Source organism: Amblyraja radiata, chromosome 33 (genome assembly GCF_010909765.2).
Source record: "Amblyraja radiata isolate CabotCenter1 chromosome 33, sAmbRad1.1.pri, whole genome shotgun sequence".
NCBI lineage: Eukaryota > Metazoa > Chordata > Chondrichthyes > Rajiformes > Rajidae > Amblyraja > Amblyraja radiata.
In genome coordinates, this window is record NC_045988.1 from 15,779,161 (window position 1) to 15,802,225 (window position 23,065).

At 39.9% G+C, this 23,065-nt stretch overlaps 1 protein-coding gene across 1 annotated transcript in view; it reads right to left on the minus strand.

Annotated features, from left to right (window-relative positions):
* LOC116991128 (otoancorin-like) overlaps positions 1–23,065 on the minus strand; it is a 73,355-nt gene that overhangs the window by 10,860 nt on the left and 39,430 nt on the right. Inside the window, exons 15-20 of the mRNA XM_033049490.1 lie at positions 19,069–19,207; positions 11,956–12,149; positions 11,752–11,845; positions 9,775–9,919; positions 8,666–8,847; positions 7–159 (exon numbers count right to left, since the gene is read on the minus strand). Coding sequence (XP_032905381.1) covers positions 7–159; positions 8,666–8,847; positions 9,775–9,919; positions 11,752–11,845; positions 11,956–12,149; positions 19,069–19,207 — 907 coding nt within the window. The remainder of the gene's footprint in view (positions 1–6; positions 160–8,665; positions 8,848–9,774; positions 9,920–11,751; positions 11,846–11,955; positions 12,150–19,068; positions 19,208–23,065) is intronic.

Below are 23,065 nucleotides of genomic sequence, written 5' to 3' on the forward strand. Positions count from 1 at the left end.
ATCAACCTCACTACCGGACCACTCCATGTAATTTGAGATTGCACCAACGGTATCAATGTCGGGTTTAGTGAAATATTTCTTGACTTCCTCATCATTAAATCCAAGTGTGATCCTCTCCAGTGAAGCAAGCTGTTCATTGTTGATATTCATGCCAAAGGCCTGAAGAAGCAAGAGTCAGACATATTTATAAACACAACAATGTACATTCATATAAAGCAGTGAAACAACCCAAGGTCCATTACAAATCAGACAAAATTTGATGTGGAGGTAAAAGGGATTAGGAATGCTGACAATAGAGTGTTTAGCTGTAACAATCAATTTACAGAAAGTTAATGATGAAGGATGTCCTCAGTATAAAGGCTGGGATATAGCCACCACAAGAACTAGTGTTGCCTTTCAATGCTATCAAGACCACAGGTAGGTTGGTGGACAAGGTTAAGCGAGTTAATTCCCAGTGGCAGATGTTCTGTCAGCACCATCAAAAGTGGTGCCACCAGGCCAATCCTGGTAATGGACATTGAAGTCCGCCACACAGAGTACATTCTGTGTCCTTGGTACTCGCAGTGGCTCTCTGCAGTGTTTTGTAAAAGGAAATAAACATATTCATCAGATAAGGGACGCAGTGTTGTTAATCAGGTGGTTTCCTTACTCGTGTTTGACCAATTAAAGTGTTCATTTTAATTTTTAGGTCCACTCTGATCTATGTCTATATCAAATTCTACAATTATGGAAACGTCCTGTCTGTATCTAAACGGACCATTTCTGTCTCTCGTCCATCCTCCATTTTGGCTCAATTTCTATCTTTCGATCAGTATAGTCTGGCCCATTGAGCAAGTCCGACAACTTCGATATTGGCAAAGAAGCATAATCTGATTCCAAATGTCCAAATGTCCAATCAGATAGATTGCCTTTGCTCTCGCTATTGCTCCTCCAAACCTCTCTGCTGCTGAAAATTAACTGATTTTCTCTCTTTCCCAATTCTTCTGACTACATGAACCATCAACACTTTCTTTCCACAGCTAGTGCCTGATACACTGAATGTTTCCAGCATTTCCTGTTTTTATTTCTATGTTCTCTTGAGTTTAGAAGAATGAGAAATGATCATACTGGAACATACACATTCTTAAGAGATTGACGGATAGATTTGGAGAGCTTTATTCATGTGCTCGGATCTCTCGCCCACAACAAGAACGTTCAAAATGAGGCGGTGCCATTCAGGACAGAAAATATCTTTATGCGGAAGACATCAAATCTTTGGAGTACACACATTGCTTGATGCTGACCTGATGCTGGCTGACCCATTGAGTTACTCCAGCACTTTTTGTCTTTATTTGTAAACCAGAATATGCAGTTACTTGCATCTATCAAATCTTTGGAGAGACTTTTGTAAAAATCTTTACGGCGCGGATCCACAGAGCTCAGCTGCTGATTATATTCAAGATAAGAGTCAACATTTATGGGGAAATCAAGTGATATGGGGTTTGTGCCGGGAAGTGACAAATTAGTTAAAAGATCAGACTTAGTTACTATGAATGAACAGCCAGTTTCAAGAATAACTTCTAGACACCAACCATAAGGCTCTTGAACATTACATAACACCACCCTCAGCAACTATGAACTTCTGTGGACTATGTCTTTGGTTGCACCATAGTGTTCCTTTTTTTTTTGCACTAGTATTACGGTTATTTATCTATTGATTTTTCTTGATTATTAAATGTATCAGTATGTATGTATGTTAAGCTGCTGCAGTAAGAACGTCAATGTTCCAATGTCGGTACATATGGCAATTACACACTCTTGACTCTCTTAAATGACATATTTGCTTCTATTTATCGTGAAGCAGGTTAGCAAATCATTAACCCCATTATATTCTCCATTGTCACAGATAAATTTCACAACAGTCATCTCCCTTTTTCAACAGCACTATTTCACTGCATAATGCATCATACTATTGTTAAGTGCACATTTCTATTACCTAATGCAGTTCCTAAGACCCAAGGTGTAATTGCCCTACTGGGTAAGATGGCACATTTCCTTCTGCAAAGGTCATCAAAAAACCAAATGGATATTTATGGCATTCATGTACTTTCATAATCACCACTCCTGATGCTCTCTTTCTATTCCAGATTTACTATAACTGAATTTAAATTACCTGCCTGCCACGGTGGGATTTTAACTCTCTCCACTTCATTAATTCAGGATTCTCCAGTCGTATAACCACTCCACCACTGCAGTTCATATTATTACTTTTTTAGTTTGTTTTAGTTTAGAGATACAGTGTGGAAACAAACCCATCGGCTCACCGAGTCCGTACCAACCAGCAATCCTCGCACATTGACACTATCCTACAGACAGTAGGGATAATTTACATTTATATCAAGCCAATTAACCTACAAACCTGTCCGTCTTTGGAGTGTGGGAGGAAATCAAAGATCTTGTGGCTAAAGGGATCAGGGGGTATGGAGAGAAGGCAGGGATGGGATACTGAGTTGGATGATCAGCCATGATCATATCGAATGGCGGTGCAGGCTCGAAGGGCCGAATGGCCTACTCCTGCACCTATTTTCTATGTTTCTATGTTTCTATCTTGGAGTAAACCCACCCAGGTCACAGGGAGAACGTACTAACTCTGTACAGACAGCACCCATAGTCAGGATGGAATCCGGGTACTGGTGCTGTAAGGCAGCAACTCTACCGCTGCGCCACCGTGATGACCAATTTTACAATAGGTAGTTTTACAGAGTACACACAAATCATCACATTGTTGGATACAAGGAACTGCAGATGCTGGTCTTCACAAAAAGAGACAAAGCACTGAAGCAACTCAGCAGGTCAGGCAGTATCTCTGGAGAAGATGGATAGATGACGTTTTGGGTTGTGAGCTTTCTTCAGACTGTTTGTGGTGGGCGAGAAAGAAAGCTGGAAGAGTGGAGAGGCAGGACAAGCCTGACAGGTAATAGGTTGATACAGGTGATGGGGTTTTGTGATACGTAGACAACGGCCAGCGATGAAAAGACAGAGGTTGTGAGACAAAACGATTGAAGAGTTGCAAATTGTGATGCTAGAGGAAAGAATGTAAAGGGCCTGTCCCACGAGCATGCAACTGCATGCGGGAAGCGCGACCAAACCGGCAGCGGGGGCCACGCGGAGGTCGAGTGATCCCCGTACAGGGAATGTCCCACCAGCATGCGACTGCATGCGGCAAGCGCGACCAAACCGGTAGCGGGGGCCGAGCGGAGGTTGAGTGATCCCATACGAGTTGACGTGAAGTTCGAGCGAAGTCCGTGGGAAGTTCGCACTAGGCGTAAACGCCGTTGAGACGGTGCATACGGCCTCAATGCGGCTGCAGGCCGGCAGGCCGTTGCCGCGCGGAATTTTTGAACAGTGTCAGTTTTTCGGAGCCCCGCGCGATGTCAGGACCAGCTCCGCACAACTCCATACGGCTCTGCTGATCGAAGTGAGACCGGCCCCGCGAGGCCGTACGGCTCGTGGGACAGGCCCTTAAGTAGAAGGGGAGGAGAGAAATGGGTGTTTCCTGTCCTATAGGATGGATATATTGGCTCAACCAGCATCAAGTTACCAAAACTAAACTTGCTAATTTATGAAGAGAGTTATGCCTCTGTCCCACTTAGGAAACCTGAACGGAAAGGTCTTACCTTCCACTACCTGCAACCTCCGGCAACCACCTGCAACTAGCATCGCAACCGGCTTCGACTAAAAAATTACCGATTTTTAAAACGGCAAACTATTTTTAGTCGCGGCCGGTTTTGAATTTTTTAAAATAATCGCCGGAACATAGAAGAAGCGAAAACCATTTTCGACCATTAGGGAGACTGATAAAAACCTCTGGGAACTGCACAGAAACCTTGGATGGGGTGCAAAATCTCCAGAGGTTTCCGTTCAGATTTCCTAAGTGGGACAGGGGCATTACAAATTCAGTCATGTTTTCAGTTGGTAAGTTGATTGGTGATTGAATTGAGGCATTTTAAATTCTAATATTACTCAGATCAGGTATGAAGATAATATTTTATCTAGGTTTAGAAATTTCAAAAGAATTGAACGCACTCGCCATTAGATCAAGGCTATTCGAAAGAGAAAAAAGAAAGTACTTTCTCAAATTGAAAGGACTTTCTCACCCAAAGAAGTCTGCAAACATGGAACTCCCTCACAAAGAAACAATGTCAATGTTGATTAAGTAGGTCATTCGGCATTGAGTTCAGCAGGTATTTAAAAATTCAATGGGGTACCAAGGAATATAAATCCAAGGTACATGTGAACTAATTAAATGGTGGGACAGGTTAAAGGAGTGAATAGCCTCTTCTTTTTCCTATGTTCCCGTCCATGAGTTTCTCTACACTGAGCTCGACATAATACAAAATAAATGGTGAAATGATTCTCCTGAATTCACTCATTGGTATTGTGATGAATTACACAGTAGGAATTTGAATTAAATTCTTGTCTCATGGCTCATATTTTAATTAACCTGCTATCATCTATTCCATCATAAGAAATATTAGAGTATTGATTGTGCTTTTCTTTTGGACAAAAGTACAATTAGTTATATAGCGTTAAATTAGCCTTACTTTTAAAACAAGCTCTTCGGTACAAAAAGGGAGGTTCTCGTCAACCGACACTGATCTCTGTGATTTTTAAAAATAAAACTACCTCCATTGCAATTCAAACCATGTTGCTTTATTGCAGCAGGCGTTTTATATCATCATAATCAGACTTACAAACTTAATAGCCAATCTAAATCACATACTCAATTAGCTACAAATTATTGCCCAGGGGTACCAGTTATTTTTTCAATCGCTTCATTGATGTTATCTGCTCTAAACTGCATCGACACCACATTATTCATTTCTATCTCCTCTTGTCACTCTGAACTGCTTTAATATCTCAGCGACTCTCATCAAAATGCCATCTGAAAGGCACGGAATTGACAATTTCTCTTTCATTTTCTATCCAGGAATATTTAGTGGGAAAAGGTAGATGTTAACTGAAGGAGGGCAGAATGTGTATAAACTGATTGATGGCTTCAGCCTTGGTGAGATACGAGAATTGTAACTGTTGTGTTTGTCACATAAGTAAGTGAGTTGATTGAGGAGGTGCATTTATGTCGGCGGAGCTTTGGAATTTGCAACAGCATCAGGAATCCTCGATCACTCTTTTTGCACTGGAGCCTTTCTGGGCTTCAGAATCCGTGCTTTTAATTTACTTTGTGCGGACTTTGATTTACTCAAGGAACATGAGGACCTCGGCTTTACAATCACCCCAAAGCGTTCGAGAAGAATTGGGCCAGTCAACTTGTCAGAACTCGACTTCGCTGATGGCATCGTCCTGCGGTCAGACCAGATTAGGGAGGCACAGGAGCTCCTCGGCAGGGTCGAGACGGAGTGGGAGAATGTGGGCCTCCACCTGAATGCCAAGAAGACGGAGTACATGGTGTTCAACGTTGGTGACTATGAGCCTCTCAAGACCAGTGGCGGTGCATCTCTCAAGAAAGTGGAGGATTTCAAGTACCTGGGAGCGAGGAGGCAGAGCTCGGAGAATGACATTAAGGTCCGGAAAGCACTCGCATGGAAAGACCATATAACCATATAACCATATAATAACCATATAACAATTACAGCACGGAAACAGGCCATCTCGACCCCTCTAGTCCGTGCCGAACACATAATCTCCCCTAGTCCCATATACCTGCGCTCAGACCATAACCCTCCATTCCTTTCCCATCCATATAACTATCCAATTTATTTTTAAATGATAAAAACGAACCTGCCTCCACCACCTTCACTGGAAGCTCATTCCACACAGCTACCACTCTCTGAGTAAAGAAGTTCCCCCTCATGTTACCCCTAAACTTCAGTCCCTTAATTCTCAAGTCATGTCCCCTTGTTTGAATCTTCCCTACTCTCAGTGGGAAAAGCTTTTCCACGTCAACTCTGTCTATCCCTCTCATCATTTTAAAAACCTCTATCAAGTCCCCCCTTAACCTTCTGCGCTCCAAAGAATAAAGCCCTAACTTGTTCAACCTTTCTCTGTAACTTAGTTGCTGAAACCCAGGCAACATTCTAGTAAATCTCCTCTGTACTCTCTCTATTTTGTTGACATCCTTCCTATAATTAGGCGACCAAAATTGTACACCATACTCCAGAATTGGCCTCACCAATGCCTTGTACAATTTTAACATTACATCCCAACTTCTATACTCAATGCTCTGATTTATAAAGGCCAGCACACCAAAAGCTTTCTTTACCACCCTATCTACATGAGATTCCACTTTCATGGAACTGTGCACAGTTATTCCCAGATCCCTCTGTTCACCTACATTCTTCAATTCCCTACCATTTACCATGTACGTCCTATTTTGATTTGTCCTGCCAAGATGTAGCACCTCACACTTATCAGCATTAAACTCCATCTGCCATCTTTCAGCCCACTCTTCCAACTGGCATAAATCTCTCTGTAGACTTTGAAACTCTTCTTCATTACCCGCAACCCCACCTATCTTAGTATCATCTGCATACTTACTAATCCAATTTACCACACCATCGTCCAGATCATTGATGTACATGACAAACAACAGTGGACCCAACACAGATCCCTGTGGCACCCCACTCGTCACTGGCCTCCAACCTGACAAACAACCATCCACCATTACTCTCTGGCATCTCCCATTCAGCCACTGTTGAATCCATCTTGCTACTCCACCATTAATACCCAACCATTGAACCTTCTTAACCAACCTTCCATGAGGAACCTTGTCAAAGGCCTTACTGAAGTCCATATACACAACATCCACTGCTTTACCCTCATCAATTTCCCGAGTAACATCTTCAAAAAATTCAAGAAGATTAGTTAAACATGACCTTCCAGGCACAAATCCATGTTGACTGTTCCTAATCAGACCCTGTTTATCCAGATGCTTATATATATTATCTCTAAGTATTCTTTCCATTAATTTGCCCACCACTGACGTCAAACTAATAGGTCTATAATTGCTAGGTTTACTCTTAGACCCCTTTTTAAACAATGGAACAACATGCGCAGTACGCCAATCCTCCGGCACTATTCCCGTTTCTAATGACATTTGAAATATTTCTGCCATAGCCCCTGCTATTTCTACACTAACTTCCCTCAATGTCCTAGGGAATATCCTGTCCGGACCTGGAGACTTATCCACTTTTATATTTCTCAAAAGTGTCAGTACTTCCTCTTCTTTGATCCTCATAGTTTCCATAGCTACTCTACTTGTTTCCCTTACCTCACATAATTCAATATCCTTCTCCTTGGTGAATACCGAAGAAAAGAAACTGTTCAATATCTCCCCCATCTCTTTTGGCTCTGCAGATAGTTGGCCACTCTGACTCTCTAATGGACCAATTTTATCCCTCGTTATCCTTTTGCTATTAATATAGCGGTAGAAACCCTTCGGATTTACTTTTACCTTACTTGCCAAAGCAACCTCATATCTTCATAATATCATATCATATATCATATATCATAAAGACCTCACTAACACGGGGAAAATCTGGATGTCTCGGATGTCTAAGGGTCTCAAACTGAGATTCTTCCATGCAACTGTAGAGACCATATTATTGTACGGGTGTGAGGCATGGACTCTCACTCGAGCACCGTCCAAGTCTCTCGATGGTACCTACACCCGAATGCTCAGAAAAACTCTAAATGTCAGTTGGAGGGACCACATCACCAACTCTATGGGAAGAATCCACCTCTGACTGAGAAGATCAGGTGGAGAAGGATGAGGCCCGCTGGTCACTGCCACCGCCACCCAGAGATGCCAGCAACAAGGTTATGCTGTGGGAACCCACCCATAGAAGATGTGACCCAGGACGGCCAATAAAGACGATGCTGAAGACGTTGATGGAAGATGCATGTGTAGAGACAAAAGAGAAGGTTGCCAGCTGCACGGGGGACAGAGATGTGTGCTGCATCCGTTGGAAACCAGCACCACTGCGTTGCAAATGTTTTTCAACGATGAATTGTGTGGAAGATCTGGTGTTCAAAGATGACACTAAGCCATGCGTGAAGATGATAATTTAAAAAAAAGAGGACACGAGGTCTATGTGTGTGATAGTGAGTTAATGTGTCTGTTTTCTCTCACTGTTGGCACCGTTGATGAAAAGACTATAATTTCCACAAGGTGGTCTTCAACTTCATTAAAACCCACATTGGCAGAGATGTGGCGTAGCAAGTCATGTAATTGCACAGTTGGTTAAAACCATGAGGGGAATTAACGGGGTGACTGCATAGAATCTTTTTATTCAGAGTGGAGGGCTCGAGAACCAGAGGACATAGGTTTAAGGTGAGAGGGGAAAGATTCAATAGGAAGCTACGGTGCAGCTTTTCACACAGAGGGTGATGGAGCTGCCAGAGGAGGTAATTGAGGCAGGTACTATAACAACCTTTAGAAAACAACTGGGCAAGTAAATGGCTGGGAAATGTTCAGAGGGATATGAGCCAAAAGCAGGCAGGTGGAATGAGTGTAGATGGAGCATTTTGGTCAGCATGGAAGAGTTAGGCAGAAGGGCTTGTTTCCACATTGTATGACTATGTGGCCAAGGCCTTCCAAATATCATCACGATTATCGTGTAGATACAACCAGGTCATGCCTTCACTTGGGGATTATCCAATTACTCACCTGCATAGCCTTTGCTTTTAAAGCTTCCAGCTGTTTAGTGCTGAATCTTGTGACCTCAGTCAGTGTGTCCAGAGAATTTATAAAGTCTTCAACTGAAATGCAACCCAACTGTTCCACAGTCCACAAACTGTTTGCTTCACCGAGAGCTTCAATTTGCATGAAGGTTGGGGTCACTGTACAGTCTGGAAGTCAAATAAATACAGTTAGAGAAAGAAGGCAGTAACCAAGCTTTCAAGATTATTTTTTCTGTAAATATCAGATACCAAATTCTCAATTCTTGAAAATGTAAAGCAGGATCTCAGCCACATTGACCCAGGATCTAACCATCAGCTTCATCAGAAGTCAGGTACAAGGTAAATTCTCCAGGCATTGTAGAAGTGGTTTGTTATGGTTTATTTCTCAAATTTAGGCTTGTTTGGCAATGCATATAGTACCACAAAATATAACCCTAATCTGCCTTCGCATCCATTTAAGGCATAAGTCAGGAGAGCAAAAATAACTCACAAGATATCCTTGGAAGCTAATGTAAGAGAAACTCTTAAGAGATTCCATAAGTATATTGAAAGGGAGAAAATGTCCCCCTAAGTATCTGTATAGGCATCAATGTGGGGCCTGCATGTTGCTAAAAAGGCCAGCTTTTATTGCCCATGTTTAATTGATGGCTGTAGCCATGTGTATGCCAGGTAATAAGGGCGGTGGATTTCCTCTTCAAATAATTTAGTGATTGGAACATTCTTCAGTGAGTTGCACAAATATTGCAGTGACTCTAGTTCTAATTTATATACTGGGTCTTCTTAACGCACAGTATCAACAGAGACTGGGAAATAGAAACAAATCTCGGAGTTGATCTCTACAGAAGTTTAATTAGGCCGCAATTGGAGTATTGCATGCAGTCCTGGTCACCCCATTACAGGAAAAGTGTCGAGGCTTTGGAGAGAGTGCAGAAGAGATTCACCAGAATGCTGCCTGGATAAGAGAGTTTCCCCGAGCTGGTCGTCACAGGCCAAAAATCTTGTTTCCGTGCTGTATCTCTAAACTAAACTAAAACTAAACTGATGCCTCCTAGCTGTCCTTCTGCATTAAGTTTCTGCTAACAACGTGATACGCACCTGATGCCCGTTTTTTCCGGTTGGACGCTATCTTCTTGGTCACGATATCGAAGAACTTCCAATAAAGTGAAGAGAACTTGGATGCCTTATATAGACGAGGCTTGTGCGTAGAAAGGATTTGCTCAAGAGCTACTTTGATGTCATCCTTAGGAAAATGCAAACAATTACTATTAAAATGCATATTCCAATAAATAATTGATATTTGACTACACCTCAAAATATTACATATTACAAAAATATTACAGTCATGTGAATGCAATGACTGGACATCAATCAGAAAATAGATAAAACCTGGAAGATATTCATGGAGAATGCTGATGAAGCTGATGCTTGACAGCATCAGATACCCAGATCCATCCTGACCTCGGGTGCTGTCTGTGTGGAGGTTGTATGTTTTCCATGTGACTGCATGAGTTTACTCCAGGTGCCCTGGTCTCCTCCCGTTCCAAAGATGTGCAGGTTAGTAGGTTAAATGGCCTCAAATGTACAGGGAATGGATGCGTAAATGGGATAGCATACTGTAGATGGGTCGATGGTGAACGTGCACTCAGTGGGCTGAAGGGGCTGTATCCATGCTGTATCTTACAACCAATTATAAAAATATCCATGCAATGTGTAATCTTTACAAAACATTGGTTAGATTATATTGAAAATGCTACACTAATTTTAGCAAGTAAGAAACAAACAAAATAAAACAACATTGAGAAGAGTCAGGGAACCATTGCAGCAACAATGATTCCATATGTGAGTCAAGGAGGAAACTTGATGATGCTATCTCATGCATCCTTTCATAAAATAATTACGAAGCTCTCTTATATTTTCAGGAAATGTCATGGATAGGGGAACCTTTATTACAAAACTGCAGACCATTTACTGACTCTTTTTCAATGAAAGGTATCTTTGAGCTGTGTGAGGCCACGATGCCCTTCTCACCTGTATGTTTGGTATGTGTTTGAACAAGCTATTGGGTTTTTTTTGTGCTCTGATTTTTAATGGTTTGCTATCTGTTTTTCTTTCTTCTTTCTGTTTGAATTTGTATCTTGGAATCTCTCTCCACACTAAAATCATTACAGTGTTACAAAATGTTGTTTTCAGCCCACATGTTTGAGAACCAATGATATATTTTCTCAAATGTTCTCATGGTTGTACACGGCTCTTCTCCTTGGTGACATGGATGTCACCCTGGCCAAGCGGGAATGGTTTAATAAGTTCCGAGTTAGGACATTTGGCCCAACAAATAATCTCTGAACTGCAACAAACTATTATTATTGTTGCACTATATTTGTTATTTATTGAGTATGTGTGCATGTGTATACACATACTTCTCTTTTTTTTCTTCTCCCGTTATGTACTATGTTTACATAATTCTGTTGTGCTGCAGCAAGTAAGAATTTCATTGTCCTATCTGGGACATATGACAATAAACCACTCTTGACTCCTGAAGTCTACTCTACCATTCAATCATGGCTGATCTATCTTTCCCTCTCAAACCCATTCTTGGAGATGCAACAGTCTAGAGCTGTAATCACATTTGGCTTTTCACACTTTAGTTTAGTTTAGCTTCGAGATAGTGTGGAGATAGGCCCTTTGGCCCACTGAGTTCGCGCCAACACCAATCCCTGCACACTAACACACCAGGGACAATTTACAATTATATCAAGCCAATTAACTCATAAACCTGTACGTCTTTGGAGTGTGGGAGGAAACCGAAGATTTTGGAGAAAACCCACGCAGGTCATGGGGAGAATGTACAAACTCCGTACAGACAAGCATCCATAGTCGGGATCGAGCCCGGGTCTCGGGCGCTGTAAGGCAGCAAATCTACCGCTGCACCACGATGCTGCCCCTAGTAGCTTCTAGGAGCTTGTTTGACACATGACATTTGAGATTTTTGCACTCAATACATGTGGCTATATGTATCATATAGGTTTTAGGTGTAATTTAATTATGGCACGGCCAGTAGTAGAACCTGCTTACATTACTGGGGATTGATATAAAATCATCGTGAGATAGAACCGTTAGCAAGACATCCAAGAGAGTTAATTCATCCACTGTCCAGGCTGAGGGAGTCCTATATTAAAAAAAAAAAGTATATTGGCATCACACTCAAAGTGATCACAAACAAATAGCTTGGCAAACTCTAACAATATCTTAACAAACTAAAAAACGAATTTTGCTTACGGAAAGGCAAACACGATCATTTCTCTGAGAGCTTTTTGTTGCTCTTTAGTGAACCGCCCACATTCACGGAGTTGAGGAATTAGTGCAAGGAAGACAGTTTTATTCAAGGTTTTAATTTCTTCAGCGTTGAATTCACAGACTAAGGATCCCAAGCTGGCACCTTGGTCTTCAGTCAATGAGGAAACAGTCAGTTTCTGTAAACAAACAAGAAAATAAAATCAGCGAATAAGACAAATGGCAAGTTATTCGACCAAGATGTTTTTGTTGCTGTGAAGCAGCATCTGTTTTAACTGCACCATTGTGCCACCATTGTGGCTGTAAGTAGAGATCAGGCCACTGATTCATTACAACTCCTTTGTTAAACTTCAGGCTCATAGTTATGGCACTTACAGTATGTTCTCTTAGTTTTAGAGATACAGGGTGGAAACGGGCACATCGGCCCACAGAGTCCATGGGGACTATTGATAACCCACACAATAGTTCCACTTAATCCCACCTCTAACACAGTAGAGGAAATTTGCAAAGGTCAATTAACCTGCAAACCTGTATGCCTTTGGAATGTGGGAGGAAACTGTAGCATCATGGGGAAAAGACCCCATACGGTCACAGGGAGAACGTACAAACTGCACACAGACAGCACCTGTAGTCAGGATCGAACCTGCGTCACTGGTGTGTGAGGCAGCAACTCCACCGCTGTGCCCTTCTTTCAACATTCATGGACTGCTGTGTTGAAACATGTTGACTGAGCATTGAGAGTTAGGAGAGAAGCAACTGAGGCCATGATACTGGGACCTGAAGGATATGAACCGGGTTTAAGAGGGACAGGTGCATAGATCAGAAGCTGAATGATGTGCGATAGCACACCAGAAGCTGGACCGTACAGTTTGAGGACATTTATATAGCAAGTCCGATTAAAATTCATTAATTCTCAGCCCTGGTTTTGATTCTGCAGCAGATAAAGCAAAATCAGAAAATTAAATTTCATCTCCTACTTTGAAATCGATATTTTTCATCCTTTTGAACAGATTTTGACTATCCCGAGGGATTTGTCATGCTGTGATTGTTTCCACGATTTGTGAGGAACTGAACTGAGGGGGATTTAGTACATTATCCGTCTCCCAACTGGGAACAATGCAAAGGTTACTTAAATCCCTCACGGACTGCTGGCAAACACAGAATTGAGTGCAATGTATCACAGGGGCAATTTGTGCCAGAAATTAGTTACAAGTGGCCTTTCCATTTCAGATCTCTTCTGAAAATGGTCCCCCGTGCTTCCGTCCATTGAAATACAGTCTTATTACGAACTAAATGCAATGAAAAGATTATGATACATTTTGGTGATCTGACTAAATGAAAATCAAATGAAGGCATAATTTGGCAAAGCAACCAAACTAGTTATAGATTCACAAGAAACTGCAGATGTTGGAAGGATGAGCAAAACACCAAATACTGGAGGAACTTAATGGCTCAGCCTGACACATTAGGTTCATCCAGCTCCCTGTGTTTTAGGTTAGTTCAGCTTAGTTTAGTTTAGTTTAGAGATACAGCGAGGAAACAGGCCATTTGGCCCAACAGGCCCATGCCAACTAATGACCACCAGTACACTAGTTCTGTCCGACACACCAGGGACAATTTAAAGAAGCCAATTAACCTACAAACCTATATGTCTTTGGAATGTGGGAAGAAACCTGAGCACCTGAATAAAAACCACACAGTCACAGGGTGAACATACAAATTCCATACAGACGTCACCCATAGTCAGGATCAAACCTGGGTCTCTAGCGCTGTAAGGCAGCAACTCTACTGCTGCACCACTGTGCCACCATAGTTTAAGTAACCCCAAGCCCACTAGTTATGGAGTCATGAAGAATACAAGGTCTGGAGTCCACTGTTAGGGGTGATGGTGGAGGCAGATAAGAGGCTTTAGATAGGAACATGGAAGTACAGGAAATAGAGGATCATGTACGGGTAGATGAGACCATTCTAACGGCATCATGATCGGCACAAACATTGTGGACCGAAGGACTTGTTCTATGTAAGTTCTAACCTGCATTGCTGGAACACCATTTGCTGAAACACTGTTCAGTCCTCACTTCATTACTTCAGTAAATACCCCTTTCCTTTTCAGTTTTAGAATTAACTCAACAAGTCCAAAAAATGATGACAGCTGTGTTTATGATGTTTAGTTAATTATTGTCCTTATAAATTAGCACATGTCTTGCATACCATGGATATTATCAGTTTTCTATTTTGTTTTTCAAAAATCAGCGTGATTTATTAATGGCTTTTGCAACGTGGCATCCAAAACACACGTTAATAATTTGCTAAAATTAAACATCATTTTAAATTTAAATCGGATTGCGAGCAATGGAACCATTAATAATGCCCACAGTTAATTAAGGCATGGGAATAAAGGTGATGCAATATTCATAGCAAAGTCACAAATGAATCATGTGAGCCAACCTCATAAGTGAAGCGAATGTGTTATTGGTCCAACTTCCATCTAAAAATTGACTTTTAATTTATATATTCATTCAAATGTGAAGGGTTACTGTCACAAATTAAAACATTTGTGCTGGCGTAATCCTATACTGCTAAATAAAAGATTTGCAGTGACTGATTACACATTGAAGGTTTACAAACACTCCATACTGAATTAGAGCAATTAGTTACATTTTTTGAAGGGAATAAATTATTCTCAGCGGTGCGAAAATCTTTATCTTGTTAAAGCTAATTGTACTTTCCGTGTTTGGCAAGTAACTAATTTGTCTATGAACTTATCGCAGACATGAATTACTGAGATTTTTAATATTGATCTCTGCTAATTGTGATTCTCTGCCAAAGCGCCTGTGCTGTCCTTTGGATAAATGGTGAATGTATATGTTGAGGTATCAGATAACAGATTCTAAGGGTAGGATGGTTGCCCAAACTGGGTGGCAAAATCCCAGACCCAGAAACCTAATTTACACCTTCATCCATTTTGATTCCATTTGAAAATTGTGTTCCCACCCAAGTTGCATTTGGTTTCCTTCAATGGCATAATCTTCAAATATAATGCTGTCAGTATGACAGAAAGCAGTGTTATTTCCTCTTTGATTGCCATTTTATCACGGTACGATGCAAGGCAGATGGTGGCCATTTGGCCCATCTTTGTCTATCATGAAAATGCCAGAGCTTTTGTCCAATTTATAAATCTTTCTGAATATCAAAGCTGTTATCCAGATTGATCCATGGAATTCCCAAGCATAGAGACCTAGAGCAATAGAACACGGATGTAAGCCCCTCAGCCCAACCTGCCCATACCGACCTCATCTGCACCAGTCCCACCTGTTAGCATTTGGGCCATAACCCTCTAAACTTTTCCCATCCATGAACCTGCCCAAATGTCTTTAAATAATACATAAATACCTGAAGCATTTTCACAGCAGAAAATTTTACTCTGTTTACTAAGGAACAAAACGTAGCAAATTGTTTCATTTCAAGAAATAGTACAGATAGTTCTGCCATAATGTGTGTTTCTCCAACATGAATTGTACGTAATCAAATTGGTTTTAACATGATTTTAATCAGGAACTAGACAAACAAGAGCTGCTTTGGAGGTTGACCATCTGAAAAAATAGTGTCTGTGTTGGAAAAAAAACAAACTGATTCCATGTAACTTCCCCACAGTAATCAGGAATCATTTGTCTCTTAAAAAAACCGACTGCCAGTTTCAAAGCAGTTGCTTCGATTGACATATGTGCCTGATATTCTATTAAACAATATAACATACAGCCTTTAGTATCTTTAACTTGTAGTATAAAATAAGCATATTGTTATTAAAAAGACCGTAATTATTGTGAGCCGAAAGCATTGTAGTACCCAACTCCTTTTTTCCCCATTGACACCTTTGTTCTGATAACATGATTTTATGTAGTGCATGGTTATTTACAATCACGTCTATATGGGAATATCAAATCCAACCTCACAGAATTCACTCCAACAGCTTGCAAATAGATTTTTATCTTTGCAAACTGTTGTTCAAACATGGCATGATTATTCAAAATGGCATGGAATGAAAGCATCCATCCCCACAGGTAATAATCTCATGTTTATTATTAGGCTATTTGACAATGCAGGATATTGCAATCAAGCATGATGCTGCTCTTATTTCAAAACTCTGTGTGTCCTCCTGTCATATATCAGTTATATTTTTCGGAAGACACAAAATGCTGGAGTAACTCAGTGGGTCAGGCAGCATCTCTGGAGACCATGGGTGGGCAATGATTTGGGTCCGGACCCTTCTTAAAAATGATTGCAAATCAGTCTGAAGAAGGGTCCCGACATTAAACGTCGCCCATCCATGTTCTCCTGAGATGATGCCTGATCCATGAGCTACTCCAGCACTTTGTGTCTGCTTTTGTAAACCAACATCTGCAGTTCCTTGTTTCCCTATTTTTCAGAACATTGGCTAAATCAGTACTCCGTTATGCAGAACATCAAGGAACCGTAACCCTGAATATAAATCTCTTGGATATCCCTGGCTTTAAATATTTTCTGTTAACAGGCCTCTATCATTCCAACATTAGGCATCATAATGGTACCTTAGTCACCAGGTAGAACTAACTGTTAACATGCTAAAATAAAACAAGAAAAAACATTTACGGTGCAAGGAGTTATCACACAATTAAACATATTTTACAATCTAGATGTCTTCTCATCAGCAAACCTGCTAAATTTCGAGCTTATAATACTGTACTAAACCCAGTAAGTGCCAGTCTTGTAATTAGTGCTTTAATTAGTGATTCAGTAAGAGGACACTAATTAAGGTATTTTTTCAGGACCACAGATTCTCACTCACTTTCATTGTCTTCAGATGCCAATAGTGAACTATTAATTCGCTGAGATTAATTTTCTCTCTCTGAATTTGTTCTTTGTTAATGTCTTTAAGTTTTTTTTAAAAACATTTAAATCACGTTAAAAATACAAATAAAAATACATCATGAGATTATTTAGTGAATTCTGTTTTCTTTGATTATCATGTTTAAGAAGGAAATGCAGATGCTGGAAAATCGAAGGTAGACAAAAATGCTGGAGAAACTCAGCGGGTGAAACCCTTCTTCAGACTCAAATAGAAGAAGGGTTTCGACCCGAAACGTTGCCTATTTCTTTCGCTCCATAGATGCTGCTTCACCCGCTGAGTTTCTCCAGCATTTTTGTCTACCTTCTTTGATTATCACTTTCTTTTTCTATTTGCATTTTAGACAATTAGAATCAAAGCACTCAAATATGTTGCCCTGAGTAAAATCAAATATGGCCAAGAGGTAGGACCAGATTGTCATCAACCCACATTCCTTCATGCCAAAGAATGACAAAAGTAAGCCAAGGTGTTAAGAGTTGCTCAAAATCTACACCAAACCATAACAAGGAGAAACAATTAAGTGACCACATGTAACCTCATAAGTGTCCTATTTGTGTCCTTTATGATCTCATAAGTTCTAGGAGCAGAATTACTCCATTTGGCCCATCAACCATGGCTGATCTATCTTTCCCTCTCAACCCCAATACTGCCATCTCCCCATAACCCCTGACACCCTTATTAATTGAGCAATGACCAGCATTGCTTGCTTGCATGTGCAAAGCTGCAAAAACGAAGAGGGAAGATTCACAGATCATTAACAATAGCTGTTCAATATTTGTTTTATCCCAGATAATGAAAATAAAATAAGAGTCTCAGAAACAGGAATACATTTCTCAACTCCCGGATTTCCTAATTCTAGTCTATCTAGAATTGAATGAACCCATCCGGGTGATCCAACCCATTCTCGGCTTTTGTTCAAATGATCTTACCTTATTGAACATTGTTTGACCACCCTGCTATAGTTCCAAATCAGGTGATGCCAAGTTTGATGATAATGAAATACATAAACTGACGGTCTTTTTACAGAATATTTACTGCAATTGGTATAGTCTAAAAGCCATCAAATCCAATACTGGGAACTGAAACATCTCCAGATGGACACTATTTTACTTGTTTAGTTGACACATGCTCTGTCCCAAATGATCCATCTGTCTTTAGCTTTTCAGAATTAATGTTTTGGGTTATACCTCAAACATTGCACTACATTATGGTTCTGATATGCAGTGGCATTACAGAATCAAAACTAGCAACAAAATTAAAATACATCCGCCATTTCATCTTTTTAAATGCTTTCTGATTTGTGAACAGAAGTAGTGTGTCTGCCACCTAGTAACTATTTCACATCTTAACAATCGTCCTGGAAAGAACCAAAATTCAACTGTGATTATATCTAAAAAACAGTTCTGACTAAAGTGGCACATGTTGACTTTTCAAATATCATTACTCGATGCTTATTTTATTCAGTGTAGCAATGTTTTTTAATGCAAAGTCAATGGATAATTTGTGGTCCACTATGTTAATCCAGTTCTTGCCTTAACTAATTCGCAAAGTACCGCTTCTTCAAATTCCATGGTTACTTCTCAGGCAAGAGATACCCTTTCAGGTTTAACAATAGGCTAAAGAATGTCTCCATAGCATGTTTCAGTCTTTTGTATTCGATCTTGCTTCTCTATCTAAAAGTAGTGAAATTTTATGGTCCATTCACACGTATAGATTAGAATGGGATGATATATTTACAGTTAAACAGGGCAAGGATGTATTTAATGAATCTGTTCTCAAACCAGAGGGAATACCTGAAACAGACTTATCCACAGATTTTGATGTGTGTTGTTCTGTGTTTCACATTAACATTTTCCATTTTATTAGACATAAGTAAATGACACTGTTTTTATCTACTTTTCATTAGCTCCAGCACCATTCTGTTCATTTCAAATGTTTAGCCAGAATCTCTTCCATAAACCTGTAGATACTATTTTTTAGTTTAGAGATAAAGCATGGAAATAAGCCCTTTGCCCCACTGGGTTCACACCAATCAACGACCACCCGTATACTATTTCTATGTTATTCCAGTTACACATCCTACACAGTTCAATTTACATATCACAAGATTATTGTTTGGATGAACACCATACAATTTCCAATTATTGTTATATTTTTACCACAACACATTTGCAGCATGGTTTTGTTTTTATCTCATAACTGCTCACACTTACCAGACATTCCATGGCATATTTGAAAAGATCTCTACGTCTGTCTGACATTAGGGGCAACCCTGATATATTGGCCTGGCTGATCAGATCAACGATATTGGAGCACAGAGGCGTTGGAATCTCCCTCAGTTCCGGAATAGTCCTGAAACAAATAATTTATGGATGTCACAATTGTGGGCAGTATTTATATTACACTTTTACAGTTGGGGAAAGTTACATTAGGAAATATCAGACAATAGGAAGGAAGTATTGGGTTAGATGAATATAAAGCATCCAATTTGTAGAAAGATCTACAATTGTTAACATTGGCCTAATTCCCCACCTCAGAACCTACAGAACTGGTTAAATCAACTCATCCTCAACCAAAAGGACTGCCCTAAAAGGAGAAGAAGGCTGAGAATCTAAGAGGTGACTGTGAAAGTTGTGAGAAGAGGCAAAGAGCTGAAAGAGCTAAGGACTGAGTACAAGTACAAACTGCCGAAGTACGAACAGAGCTGTGTGGGTTTCAAAGTTAAGGAGGAGTACAAGAGGTTTGGGTTTTAATGGACCATTGTGAATTAGCACATCATGGCTCTTTCTGAATGGCTAGAAAATTTCTCAAAAAAAGGATATGTATTCACCAAGACAGTATCAGAACATGTGAATAGGCTAATATGTTGGAGTTACAAGGACATACAGATGCTGGAACCTTGAGTAAAACACAAAGTGCTGGAGTAACTCAGCGGGTCAGGCAGCATCGTTAACGTTTTGGGTCCGTCCAACATGAAATGTGATCTATCCATTCCCTCCACAGATGCTGCCTGACCCGCTGAGTCACTTCAACACGTTATGCATATTATAAATGGTTCAAAGAAACATTTAAATGTTTTGTTGAAGTCCCAGAAATATTATTTTGAAACTAACTTTAGAAAACATTGCATTGCTTCATTTTAACTATCACAGTTTAAGCATCATTTTATGTTACAATTTGTGTCTCCTTGTAGAAGTATTTAAAAGGAAAATATATGGTTGAAAAAAATGCATTAAATATAAAAAAAGAAAGTTTGTGCAATAGTATCTGATTTCATGTTTCTTTAATTAAATATTGTAGTCCCTTGAGAACATTTAAGCCAAGGGAAGAAGTTAGTTTAGACAGCCACCTTAAGCATTTATTATTAAAACTAAACACCAACTGTATGTGAAAATAGATTAATATAGAAGAGTAACAATGTATTTTGAAGGAAGAAATAACAGGTATTTTAATTCTCAATATTTGTTTGACCTGCTTTGGATCAGCAAATTTATTAGCCATTGCAAATGGCAGATAAAGCAGATCTGTGGATCAACCACACGACTTGCTCCACCACTGTGTCTTCCAAATTGGTCTTGTTAATGAAGGTCAGTGAGTTCAGTTAAATGAAAGGGGCTACTGCTTGTCTGCCAAGCCAAGCCAAGCCTGGACCCTCAGGTTGAGGATCTCCAAATGGTCTCAATCCTGAGCCCAGGGGCTGAGCGGGAGGACAGGGTTACCAGTCACAACAAAACACACTTTGACCCTGTTGTTTTAAAGCCAAGGATGGGGGCACCATGCCTGACATCCCATGGAAGCATAATTATCGAGGAGTTACCCCAAGCATTAATCGAAGCAAATTAATAGCAAAGGATAATGATATTTACCATATCATTATTATAAATATACAACAGCCAAATACCTACGACCAGATGATTTCCAACCAAGAATGTACAAACACGTGAGAGCATTGCACAAGTTACAAAAATCATCTAAAATATCTGTAAACACAAAATAGAATGCTGGAAGAATAGCAGGTCAAGCAATGTCTATGGGGGAAAAGATATATGCTGACGTGTCAGGTGGGGACCTGCATCGGGAGTATTAATGCCAGTGTACAGCAGAACAAGGGCGGGGTGGGACAGAGGCTGGTAAATGATCATTGTGGAAACAAATGGGGACAGGTGGATTAAAGTGGAAATGCGTGAGAGGACAGGAAAATTAGCAAAATAGAAAAAAAACATGTGAGTGTCTGCGAGAAAAGAAAAAAAATAGCTGTGGGTTACCTGAAATTGGAAAATTAAAAGTTTCTATAACTTTGGTGCATTCCTTTGAATTGGAAAGTTTATGCCGGTCACTTAATTGAGAACACTACACTAAAGAATTATACATCAGTTCAGTCTGATATTCATTGTTAACCAATTTCAAGAATCAATAATTAAAAGGGAGATCAACATTTATGGTTAATCAGGGAGTTCCAGCATGGAGTTGCAATGACTTAATGGATTTAGTTAATGGATTTAATTAATTTAGTTCAATCTTTTGATAAGGGATCTGTGGAAATGGACAGAGAAATAAGGATACATATTGGATAATAAACACGGATTTCAGAAGGCATTAACAAAGTCCCCATAAGAAACTGCTAACTAAATTTGAAGTTCATGGAATAATTGTGAAATTATTTCCATATTTAGAAGACAAGCCAAAGTGTAGTAGATATAGAATAGGGACGAAGATCAGGTATTCTGTTCAAGTTACTGACCCTGACCTCCCCAGGTACATTTATCAATGTACTTGCCTAGGTTAGGCTGAATATGGTCACAGATGCCAATGGGAATGAGGAGAGCAATTTAAGCATTGTCCCTTCAAATAGCACACCTTCACAAGAAATGGAGCCAATTAAATCTGTTCGTCTTAGAGACCAACAAGGTTAAACATCTCATTGGAAATTTCATTTGCAAACTATGCTAGCATTACAATTATTTGCAAAGTTTCATGCCTGAAAAGAGTTGCAGGGACAAATAAAAAGATCTGAAATATCATACATAATTTCTTGATAGGTGTTAAGGTGGCAAGAAATGTGCTAAATAACATTCTGCAGATAACACAAAAAATCTGGAGGAACTCAACGGGTCAGACAGCATCTCCGGAGAAAAGGATTATGTGACGTTTGGGGTCGAGACCCTTCTTCAGACTGGAGAAGGGTCTCGACCCAAAACGTCACCTATTCCTTTTCTCCGGAGATGCTGTCTGACCCGCTGAGTTGCTCCAGATTTTTGTGTCTATCTTTGATTTAAACCAGCATCTGCAGTTCCTTCCTACACATAACTAGCAATCTGCTCTGGATTAAAATAATTTTCAATTGCATCACCATGTTTTTTGTCCAAAGAATTTCCAGCCTTCGTCTTAAATCTACGGGTCACCCTCGTACACATTCTTTAGCCTTGAAATTATTATTGAGGAATAATACTGAAGATGTATGACATGCACTTTCCTGGAATTTCTTCCTGCTATTTCAGCCAAGTCATTAATCTAGTTTTGACTTTTATTGTGACAAAGAACTGTAGATTTAGTGTTGCTTGCTCTGTATCATTGTCCTAGAACAATTTCACCTCTACATCATCTGAGTTCACATTTACAAAGGTCTTCTGCATATTTTGATCCCCTGTGAGAATACTAGGGAGGGATCAATCAGCTATTAATATCCTGACAACTCTTCAGCATAATGAAGAGTTCAATTTAACTCATAACGGTGCAATGTTAAGATGTTTTACCTCTTTTTGTCATTTTTAAAACTTGGCTATTCTCACAAACGTGGAAATGATAACCTTTACGGTGGCCTAATTTCAAGGCGTCAGTGTAATTGACATATTTTAAAATTGGAATCTACTGTTAGTTCCAAAAATAAATTGGATATAACACACACACACACAAAGTCTGCCTTCTGGATTTTATCAACCACCAGCTTGCTAACTGGTCTCCTGCACCTAAATCACTGGAATTCTATGGTGCTTTCTGCCTCCATTAGGTGTTGAGTGGGCACAATAGAATGGTATGTTATTCCATCATTTTATCAACTAACTCCACGTTGTTTTTATTCTTAGTTGCTATGGAAACATTTTTAGTGATATGCTGTGCATCTTAGTACCGATGTAAATTCAAGGTTTAAATTGATTCACCTTTAATGCCATTGGGGGCAAAATAAAATTGATGGAGATGATGCAGTTTAAC